This window comes from Bison bison, unplaced genomic scaffold (assembly GCF_000754665.1).
Source record: "Bison bison bison isolate TAMUID 2011002044 unplaced genomic scaffold, Bison_UMD1.0 scf7180017864375, whole genome shotgun sequence".
Lineage (NCBI taxonomy): Eukaryota > Metazoa > Chordata > Mammalia > Artiodactyla > Bovidae > Bison > Bison bison.
In genome coordinates this window covers 2,922,701-2,934,136 of record NW_011494947.1, presented here as the reverse complement: position 1 = coordinate 2,934,136, position 11,436 = coordinate 2,922,701, and the positions used below count along the sequence as shown (strand labels likewise).

The window sequence follows — 11,436 nt, the reverse complement described above, 5'->3', positions numbered from 1 at the left end:
GTGACCTGGGAGAACCCTCTGACCCTCTCTGAGTCTCCCCACCCAATCACTGGAGTGTTGATATTCATCAGTCGCTCCTTGATGCTAGCTGGTAAATCCGTGCTGCTTAATGACAAAATGAGAAAGATAAGAGCTATGTGAGAGTTTTCATACAGCTGGTTTTAGCTCATTAGAATTGTCCTTTATCCTGAAACCGTGCTTTTCTTAATAATTTGGGGTCGAAAGTTTTTATGAGATTCAGGTGAAAGTAGATGTGATGTGACTTAAGTAGTAGTAGATGTGACTTAAGTGTCTGCTTGTCAAAATAAAAAGTTGGCAACTTTACGGGGATTCTCCAAATTAAATGTATTTGTTAGCTGATTGGTTAGGGAAATCCTAAAGTATGTGAACCGTTGGCCAGATCTGTAATTGTCCAGCTCTTTCAAAGCAATAGACCTCTTCCTTCTGACTAGTGGCTATGAGGAAGCCGGACACGTGAGAGAAGCTAGGTTCTGGTTCCATTTGGAGCTGGGGTGGGTGCTGCAGAGTAGTCCAGAGTCAGGCGGGCCTCACTTCCCTTGCCCACTCAGGAGGCCCTCAGGGGTCTACAGGGGATGATTTAAAAACCACCTTACCTGACTCTTAAGGTGCAGCTTACAGCCTGGGAAGGTTAAAATGGTGTTCACTGAGCAGCCAGCACTGAGGGAGAGAGGGCAAACGGAGGACAGAGGAGGTGGTAACCCAGGATGGCTTCCTGAAGGAGGCAAATGTTGAGCAGAGCACACGGGTAGCAGCGTGAAGGCCTGTGGAACCTTGCTAAGGTGGAGGTGGGCCAGGGATTCCAGGTGGGGCAGTGGCAGATTCAGGCACATCACACCTAGAAAAGCCTAAAGATCATTCTGTGTGATTCTACATTGTACACCTGGCCCAGAGACTGGAAGATGCAGAGAGCGGAAGGGACCTTCCCATGTTACGCTCTGGGCAGGGAGAGAGGCAGGCCCAGGTTCTCCCATTCTCCTTACAAATGGGCGGGGAGGCGGGTTGAGTGGCCCACAACAGAGACACCAGGGTGGGATGTGTAAGAGCCCAGGTGGCTTCCTCCCTGGGATGTCCGTTCTGGACATCCCTCTCTGTGCCCCATTCCCACCCACAGGGGCCCTGGAAATCGGGCAGGCCCTCCCCATCCACACTGGCCGCTACACCTGCGCGGCCCGCAACGCTGCAGGCATGGCCCACAAGCACGTGGTCCTCACTGTGCAAGGTAAGCGTCCCCGGGCCAGACAGCCGTGCCCTGGAGGCAGGGAGCAGATGGACGGCTAGGGGATTCTCTGGGAGAAAAGACTCAGCCTGCCTATGTCCTCTGTTCCGAGGTTTCCGGAGCCCCCTATTCCCTTTAGAAGCCTTCTCTCTGGTGCTCAGACCGCCCCCCCCCCGGGTTGGAGGTGTCCCCAGGGACCTCTGCTGCCCTGTTCCTTTGCAGCCTCCCCCGTGGTGAAGCCACTGCCCAGTGTGGTCTGGGCGGTGGCCAAGGAGGAGGTGCTGCTGCCCTGCGAGGCCTCGGGCATCCCTCGGCCGAGCATCGCCTGGCAGAAAGAGGGGCTCAGTGTGCCTGCAGGTGAGTCCCCTCTTGGGGTCCTCCTTCCTGTCCTGGGGCTGCCCACTCCTGCAGAGAGGTCTGGAAAGCCCGTGCCCTGCCCAGAGGCATGCACTCACCTCCTGCCCTCCTGTCTTCCCTCACCAGCCCAGAGCCCTTCATTCTCCCTGAGCGCTCGGAGGCTGGGATGGGGGACTGAGGAGGGGGACAGCCCAGACGGGCTCTGGGTCCAGCTTCCAGGCTTACCCTGTCCCCCAGTCAGCCTGTGGCCACAGCAAGTCACTTGCCTGGTCAGACCAAACCACCCAAGCAGCCTTCCTGCCCTCCCCAAGGGTCCTGCTGCCTCAGCCACCAGCTCCCAATTCCTCCCCACCAAATCCAGGGGCCGGTACCCAGGTCCTCCCCGGTGGACAGCTGCGGATTATCCATGTCAGCCCAGAGGATGCTGGGAACTATTTCTGCCTCGCCCAGAACAGCGCAGGCAGTGCCGTGGGGAAGACTCGGCTGGTGGTGCAAGGTGGGCCTGGGGGGTGACCAAAGTGGATCCCAGTGAGCTAAGGGCTTTGAGACTCCTGAGAGCCCCTCCAGTCTCTGCCTGGCTCTGGTCCCAGGTGGGGCATGTCCCTGCGTCCATGCCTATTCCAGCATGGCTGGTGGTTCTAGAAGGAATTCAAGGAACACATCTCCTATTTTCGTGCCCGAGGTCTGGCTTCAGACAGAAACTCCGGTCCTCTCTGCTTCCTCTGACCTCTCATGGGAAACGAGTCTGGTTGCTCTTCGTTCACGTTTGCTTTGCAGTAGCAACAGTCATTTCTGTGGTGTTAGTCCCTGTGTGTGCGTGTGTGTGAATGGGGTCACTGCATCACAGCTTCACCAAACGCAAGAAAATCCCCAGGTTGTGCCAGACCACGGGCAGTGGCTTATGACCAGGGGACAGCGGAGTCGGGGGTGAGGGGGAAGGCAGCAGGTGAGGTGGAAGAAGGGGCTGAGGGTGTGCCAAGTGCCAAGGGCACTGGGACAGGGGCAAGCCACCCCAGGCCAGCCCCAGTTCCTGAGCGGACTCCCCTTCCCTGCACAGTCCCGCCCGCGATCAAGACTGGGCTCCCCGACCTGTCCATCACCGAGGGTGCCCACGCCCTCTTGCCCTGCACGGCCACCGGCAGCCCCGAGCCTAAGGTCACTTGGGAAAAGGATGGCCAGCCTGTGTCCGGAGCCAAGGGGAAGTTCACCATCCAGCCTTCTGGGGAGCTGTTGGTGAAAAACTCGGAGGTGAGGGTCTGGCCCCTGGGAGCAGAGGGAGATGATAGTCACAGCAGGAGCAGCAGACGCCTGCTGCGCACCGACTGTGTCATGCTCTGTGCTGAGCCCCGCGAAGCTTCTCAATCCTAGAATCTGGGCAAGCAGGTATTATCACCCCCGCTACAGATGAGGAAGTGCTTCCCCGGTGGCTCAGTGCTTAAGAATCTGCCTGCCAGTGCGGGAGACCCAGGTTCGATCCCTGGGTCAGGAAGATCCCCTGGAGAAGGAAATGGCAACCCACTCCAGTACTCTTGCCTGGGAAATCCCATGGACAGAGGAGCCTGGTGGGCTACAGTCCGCAGGGTCTGAGTCAGAAGCAACTTAGTGACTAAACAAGAACAGATGAGGAAACAGCTTCAGCATGTACCCAGGTGTCCAAGACACGCTGTTGCCAAGAGGCAGGATGGAGTTGAATCAGGGCCTCTGTGGCTAGTTCCTGGGGAGGGAAGGAACCCTGGAGGGAGGGAGAGGGATGCGTGGCAATGACTTCATGTCCCCAAACTGCCCCTACTGTTCTCAACCTGAGCCACGGGCATGAACGGGACCAGGGCCCCCTTCCCCTGTCAGCATGCATCATGTGCTATAATGAAGAAAAGTTGCTCTCCAGTCAGATGGGCGGCTGGCTGCTGGGTGGGCAAACCTAAGGGAGTCTCAGGGCCAGGGATCCTGCCACACAGGGAACCAGATGTGCAGTGGTGAGCCCTGTTGAGATCCCCGTCGGGATGTCTCCTCTCAGAGGACTGGCCTCAGGGGTGATGGATGAGCGAGCTCAGGTCCCGTCCTGCGCACATAAGAAGTGCTCAGCAAATAGTGACTGTTACAAGTGTGTGGTCAGGCCTGGATGATAAAGGCTGAAAATTCAATAAACAATCAAATGAAGAATTTTTTTAAAAAGGGAATTTTATTTGAGCCCAACTGAGGATTATAACCCAGGGGACCTGTTAGACATCAAAGACACAGTCGCATACATTTTTAGGACAAAAAAAACATACATCAAAATGAGATACAGGTATTGTAGATAAAATTCACCAAAGACACATACTCCAGGTAAGCACATACAAAGTGAGCAGCGAGTCACTGTGACCCGCTTAGAGAGCTGTAAAAGAATGCTTTTTTTTAAAGAAGTTATGTTGCTAGCATCAGAGGAAAGAAAAAAGATTGGTCTTTACGGCCAAGCATGCACATCCGTCTTTGAGGAGGTCTGGTTAATGAGTAAAGCACTTTAGGGAGGGGAAGGGGAGGCCCAAAAAGACACGGAGAGAGAATCTGGTGTTTCATCTTTCTTGTCCTGGCCTTAAAATATAAACTTATTTCATCAAAGCACATAGCCAGGACTTCCCTGGTGGTCCAGTGGTTAAGACCCTGTGCTCCCAGAGCAGGGGGCGCGGGTTCCATCCCTGGGTGGGGAACTAAGATCCGGCAAACCGCACATGGCATGGCCCACAGAAAGAAAACCAGTGCCTAGCCATATGAAGGTGGCAGGGAGGTGCAACGGTGAAGCCGAGCCATTTGCCAGCTGTGTGACCTGGGGCAAGTCACTTTGCCTCTCTGGGCAGCATGGTCCAAGGGAACCTTCCAGGGAGCAGGTCCCCAGGGAACATGCTGGCCAGTGCTGGAGAGGGAGCAGATCTCAGGCTGACCCGTACCTTTGCCCACAGAGCCAGGACGCTGGCACTTACACCTGTACTGCTGAGAACGCCGTGGGCCGTGCCCGCCGCCGAGTGCATCTCACCATCCTGGCCCTGCCTGTCTTCACCACCCTGCCTGGGGACCGCAGCCTGCGCCTCGGGGACAAGCTGTGGCTTCACTGTGCGGCCAGGGGCAGCCCTACACCCCAAATAGGCTGGACCGTCAACAACCGGCTGGTCACAGGTCTCGGCCTGCTGGGGGCGGGCGGGACAGGGACCCGGGACCCTGGGAGGTTGAGGAGGATGGGGAAGAGGGTGCCAGTCAGCCTGTGGGTTCTGGGTCTCCAGACTTGGCCCTGCATGGGGGGAACAGGGCAAACACACGTGGCCCTACGTGACCAGTCACAGGTCAGATCCGACAAGAAGCCGCCTGCAAAAAAGACTCAACCCTGGAGACCTCCGGGCCAGGAACAGGGACCAAGCTCCAGCCCAACCCCTCAGCAGACTCCTTTCCTGGGGGGCTCTTTCCTTCCACCTGCACCTCAGGCTCTATTTTGGGAGGCCCAAGGGTTGGATAGCATCACCGACTCAATGGACACGAACCTGGCAAACTTGGGGAGATAGTGAGGGACAGGGAGGCCTGGCATGCCTCAGTCCATGGGGTCACAGAGTCGGATGTGATTTAGCGACTGAGCAACAGCAAGGTCTATCCAGGCCCCGTGGTATATAGAGTAGGTGCTCAACAAGTGTCTGTTGAATGGATGAGTTGCTAAGCACTTGCCCTTATTCCTAATGTAGGGATGTGTCTAATGATAGGGAAATCAAAGGCTGGCCATAGCACCTATCTGTATGTAAATCATGGCATCATCTCTACAAGTGTCTCGTGTTAATAGGTCCCCAAAGACCTAACCCGGGCCACTCATCAAACTCAGCATGAACTTGAAAATGAGAAAAGGCAGGTCCTCAGCTGCATCCTCTAACATGGCCTGTGCCTGCCATCATCAGGTCTGACTTGCTTAGGCTTCCAGCAGGGAAAGGGACACTGCCTTCATGAAGCACCTGCTGGATACCCAGGCCCGAGTTAAGTGTTCCAGGCAGGAGGTCCCGGCACCCTGAGCCTGGAGCTCCACGGGGCGTCTCTTTCTCTGCCACAGAAGGGGTGTCCAAGCAGGACGGGGGCAGCACGCTGCAGCGGGTGGCAGTCACCAGAGAGGACAGCGGGACCTACGTCTGCTGGGCGGAGAACAGAGTGGGCCGCGTGCAGGCGGTCAGCTTCGTCCACGTGAAGGGTAGGGAGTGACCCCCTGGTCTTTCTCCAGACTTCTGCTGACCCAGTTTAGTGGTTTTTCTAAGAAACCAGCCTCCTAATCTCTGAATCAGTACCTCTCCACCCTGGTTGGGCTTTGGAATCTCCTGGGGGATTTCATAAAACCCCGAGGCCCAGATTTCACCTGACCAGTAAAGACGAGGCCCCAGCATCAGTATTTTTTACCCTCCCCAGATGTCTTGGGCCTTCCAAGGTGGCAGTAATGGTAAAGAACCCGCCTGCCAATGCAGGTAGATCTAAGAGATGAGGGTTCAATCCCTGGGTCAGGAAGATCCCCTGCAGGAGGCCATGGCTACCCACTCCAGTATTCTTGCCTGCAGAAGCCTTGGACAGAGGAGCCTGATGGGCTACAGTCCATAGGGTTGTAGAGAGTTGGACACAAGTGAAGTGGCTTAGCATGCCCAGATGCCCCGAGTGTAGGTAGAATGAGATCTGACCCATTGACCTTCAGCACTACCCTCAGCTGAACAGGGTAAGTGTGGGAGGGTGAGAATCTCGCCAGTCTTCCAGTTGCCCCCCACAGCCCTCCTCCCCCAGGAGCAGCCCAGTAACCCTCATGGCACCGTGACTTGTAGATTCAACTTTAGGATGGGAGGATGGGGCCCAATGGGCAGATTGAGCTGCCCACAGCACCAGGACTCTACTGTTGGTAGATTCAACCTCAGGAAACCAGCAAGGGTGAAAACCGGCACAGGGCAGCCAAGAGTGGTTTAAGTGTTGCGTGGAATGAGAATTGGAGATGTCTTAGTGTTGCTGTGTCTGACAGAGGTGTCCTAATGATCATGTCGTCTTTGTTTTCCAAAGTACCCTACGAGTATATGACACTCATACCATTTCTCGCCTCCTGTGCCTGTCTCAGGCATCACTAATCAATCGTAGCACTATTCCCACTCAGCTTCAAATCCTTCTCAGCACGGTGTTCCTGGCAGCCACTGCCAAGCTAGTGCACTTGACCCATGACATGGAAGTTGTTTGCTATCCCAAATGCGTTAACTTTACACAGCCATGCCAAACCAGCAGAAGCCTCTGTGGGTCTTTGGGGTCTGGCAGGCAAGCCTTTGGGGATGGATTCATGGGAGGCTTAACCTAAAGGAAATCTCCTTTCTGAGCCCCTGTCTGATGTCACCTGACACAGAGGCCCCTGTCCTACAAGGGGAGTCATTTTCCTACCTGGTGGAACCCGTCGGAGGCAGCGTCCGGCTGGACTGTGCGGTCCGTGGAGACCCGATGCCTGACATCTACTGGATCAAAGATGGCCTTCCGCTGCGGGGCGGCCGGCTCCGGCACCGGCTGCAGAATGGCTCACTGATCATCCGCAGGACGGAGGCAAGGCGGGGCCCGGGGCTGGGCTGGGGCCACCCAGGACAACCTCTGCTCTGTCTGATGGCCCGAGACAGTTGTTCAGTAGGTTGGCACCACCTGATACAGTCTACAAAGCACTTTCCTGCCCATACCCAGAGATTCTCCCCCAACTAACTAGGGCGACCTCCAGCCAATGACTTCACTTCTCTGCACCTCAATCACCTTATCCATTCAATGGGGCTAATAATCATCCCACGTCATAGATGTGCAGTGAGATGACCCACACCAGGTATCTGCGAGTGACTGGCCCCTCGGTAATGCTAATATATATAATTGACAACCACCCCGTGGAGCAGAGTAAGCAGATAAGAGTGCCCCGTTTTACAGATGAAGACACTGAGGGTCAGAAAGGCCCCCAGTCAATAAGCACCTGAGTCAAGACCCCACCCCAGGTAGCCTGATTCCTATTCCACACTGTTTCCAAAACCTCCAGCTCAGAGGCAGTCTCTGCTTGCTCACCTTCGCTTCTGTGTCCCAAGTCCCAGTGGCTGCGCAGAAACCCACAGTTCGGGGCTGTCATGGACTCACTTTAGAGGTCCTTGATCTCACTTATTTGGGAGCCTGTCTCAGACTGGTATCAAGACAGCTATAGTAGCAGCCACAGGGCTTCCCTGACCTGCATATTTACATTGTGGGGCCAGGCACTGTGCCTCCACTTAGTAAGTGTGATCTCATTTGATGCTTACAACGATCCTATCATCCCCATTTTAGAGATGGGGAAACTGAGTCTCCAGAGACATGGTCATGCTCTAGTAATGGGTTCAAGGTGCTAAGCAGGGGAGCCAGAGCCAGTCTCATCTTGGACTGACGCCAAACTCGGCACTCTTAATTGCATGCCATGCCTCCCGCTTAGAGTCCCTTGGGAGTGGCCTCCCGGATATGATCTTCTGGGTGTGGACCCTGGCCTTGGCTGCCCCTAGCTCCATCTCATGGCGGTACTGCCCCTCGGAAGTGAATCTGAGCCAGCATTCTTCCCGAGTTGCCTCATTGCCGTGGTCATGGATATCCTAGGACGAAGTCTTCCCTTTCACCAGGGCCAGGAAGTGCTGCAAACCCTCCCTCCTACCCCGGAAGTCTTGCAGCTGTGCACCCAAGGAGCCTGCAGTTCAGAAACCTGTTCTTTCTAACTCAGTGTTGCCCAGACTTTTTTTTTTTAAAGGCATCCCTAATAATGTGCTGTGGTGTCATAATACTTTAATGTACATAATTTAGAAGAGGTGGATCTCAAGCATGCTTTGGCAGCATATGGCTCCACTTAGAGCCATGAACCGCCACCACCCTTAAGCTGCAAGTATGAAAGGGGCAGGGTTTCCGCTCTGGATTCTACAGCGTAGCGGCCACGTCTGCCCAGCTGATGGAATGCGTGGGCCCCTGGCTGGTTTGGGCTCTCAGCTCCTTCCCGGTTAGGTGGGCCTTGCTCTAGGGGCCCCTTCCTGTGTCCAGCTGTCCCCAGATGCTCCCCGCCGCCCTCGCCCTCCTCTCCTGAACTCCATGCCCCCTCCTGTGCCCGCCTGCAGATGGACGACGCAGGACAGTACCAGTGCCTGGCAGAGAATGAGCTGGGCGCGGTGGAGAAAGTGGTGGTCCTTGCACTGCAGAGTGAGTCTCCAGCCCACATTTCCTGGGCCCTGGGCAGGGGGCACCAGGTGACGGGGGTCCTCAGGGGGCAGCTGTGCTGAGGCTGTGGCTGTCTGATGGGACAGGAAGGCCAGTCTGAATATTTACTCAGAACACACAGTTGAAGTCCCATGAATTGTCTCTGCAACGTGGGATGGGAATCAGAGGCTGGTGAGTCCTGGGTACCCAGCAGCCAGGCCTGGGGGAACCTGTTATGCAGAACTCAAGGGACTTCCCTGGTGGTCCGCTAGTTAAGTCTCCACGCTTCCAATGCAGGGGGTATGGGTTTGATCCCTGGCTGGGCAATGAAGATCCCACACGCTGCAAGGCACAGCCAAATAAATAAAAAGTTAAAAAAAAGAACTCAAAACTGTCACCAAGATGATCATGACAGCTCCTACATTTGCCAAGCAGCTTATAACTAACAAAGCACCTTGTGAGCCTCAAAATAACCTTATGAAACAGTCTAAATAGGAATTTTAAAAGTTTTTATTGGAGTATAGTTGATTTACTAGTATAATGTTGTGTTAGTTTCTGCTGTACAGTAAAGTGGAACAGTCATGCATACACATATATCCACTCTTTTTTAAGATTCTTTTCCCATGTAGGTCATCCCACATGGAGTATGGAGTGCCCTTTGCTATGCAATAGGTCCCTGTTAGTTATCTATTTTACATGTAGTAGTGTGTATATGTGGAGAAGGCAATGGCACCCCACTCCAGTACTTTTGCCTAGAAAATCCCATGGACGGAGGAGTCTGGTAGGCTGCAGTCCATGGGGTGGCTAGAGTCGGACACAACTGAGCGACTTCACTTTCACTTTTCACTTTCATGCATTGGAGAAGGAAATGGCGACCCACTCCAGTGTTCTTGCCTGGAGAATCCCAGGGATGGGGAAGCCTGGTGGGCTGCCATCTATGGAGTTGCACAGACACGACTGAAGCGACTTAGCAGCAGCAGCAGCAGCAGTGTGTATACGTCAATCCCCATCTCTCAGTTTGCCCCTCCCCCCAACTCTGGAATGAAATAATGCCATTTGCAGCATGAATGGGCCTAGAGCTTGTCATAGTGAATGAAGTAAATTAGACAGAGAAAGACAATACCATATGGTACTGCTTATATGTGGAATCAGAAAAATATGGTACAAATGAATGTATTTACAAAACAGAAATAAATAGGGATTTTTAATGAAACTCTTGTGTGAAGATTAACACACAAGGAGGAGGGCACATGTTGCAAGAGCACAGCTCAGTGAATGTTCGTCACACGATCCAGAACCAGAGCAGTGTCAGCTCCCAGACCCTCCCCCCATCACGCCACCTTCCGGGCTCTACCCCCCTCCCAAGGGAATCACTGTCCAGAGCTTTGCCTTTTAAAAAAATATAGCTTTATTGACACACAATTTATATGCCATAAAATCCACCCATTCACATTAAAAACGCCCCACCCTTGAAAAAGAAGGAAGCTCTGTCACATGCTATGGCATGGGGGAACCTGGAGGACGTTACGTTAAATGAGCCAGTCACCAAGAGACAGATACTATGTAATTCTAATTGTATGAGATCACTAGAGTAATCAGATTCATAGAAACGGGTAGTAAGACGGTGGGGGCCAAGGGCTGGGTGCAGGAAATGTGGATTTAGTGTTTAATGGATACAGAGTGTCGGTTTGGCAAAATGAAAAAGTTCTGGGGGTGAACGGTGGTGACAGTTGCACGAAATGCAAATACACTCAACACGACTGAACTGTGTCCTTAGCAATGAGCAAGATGGTAAATTTTATGTTATATGGTTTTTACACAATTTATTCCTATCCTCACTGCGTGGCATGTGGGATCCTAGCTCCCTGACCAGGGATCGAACCCACACCACACTGGAGGCATGGAGTCTTAACCACTGGACCTCCAAGGAAGTCCCCACAGGTTTTCAAGTGAGAAAATTCACACGCGGGAGTGGAATTGCCGTGCTGGCTGCGGGAGACTACACGTGGCTCCCGAAGATGCGGCCACATCCTAGTCTCCAGGACCTGTGATTCTTATTTTTTTAATTTACTTTTTATTTTATATTGGAATATAGTTGATTGATAGTGCTATGTTCATTTCAGATGTATAGCAAAGTGATTCAGTTATACATATACACGTATCTCTTCTTGGTCGGATCCTTTTCCCATGTAATATTATCTTACTTGGAAAAAGAATCTTTGCAGATGCAATTAAGTTAAGGATCTTGAGATAAAGAGGTTGTCTTGAATCATCTTGGTGAGCTCTGAATGCTAGCAAGTGTTCTTGTAAGAGAGAAGCAAAGGGGCATTAGAGAGAGACACACACACATACACACACACACACACACACATACACACAGGGAGGAAGCAAGAGGAGGGAATAAGATGTTAAGATGGAGGTAGACGGTGCAGTGATTCAGCTGCGGGATTCAAGCCACTGATTGCCAGAAGCCCCCCGAAAGCTGTAAGAGGCAAGGAACAGGTCCTCACATGGAGCCCTGAAACGATTAACCTGGGACTCCTGGCCTCCAGAACTGTGTGAGAACAAATTTTTGCTGTTTTAAACCATTCAGTCTGTGGCCATTTGTTTCAGCAGCCACGGGAAACAAATACGCTGGCAAACGGTTTCCG

General features: G+C 53.3%; 1 protein-coding gene across 1 annotated transcript in view; it reads left to right on the top strand.

The window, feature by feature from the left end:
• Positions 1–11,436, top strand: part of HMCN2 (hemicentin 2) — a gene marked incomplete at its 5' end in the record, with an annotated part of 182,655 nt that overhangs the window by 150,502 nt on the left and 20,717 nt on the right. The window contains 8 exons of the mRNA XM_010856950.1: positions 1,133–1,240; positions 1,460–1,594; positions 1,956–2,090; positions 2,652–2,842; positions 4,531–4,744; positions 5,655–5,789; positions 6,963–7,153; positions 8,707–8,788. Of these exons, the coding sequence (XP_010855252.1) occupies positions 1,133–1,240; positions 1,460–1,594; positions 1,956–2,090; positions 2,652–2,842; positions 4,531–4,744; positions 5,655–5,789; positions 6,963–7,153; positions 8,707–8,788 (1,191 nt within the window). The remainder of the gene's footprint in view (positions 1–1,132; positions 1,241–1,459; positions 1,595–1,955; positions 2,091–2,651; positions 2,843–4,530; positions 4,745–5,654; positions 5,790–6,962; positions 7,154–8,706; positions 8,789–11,436) is intronic.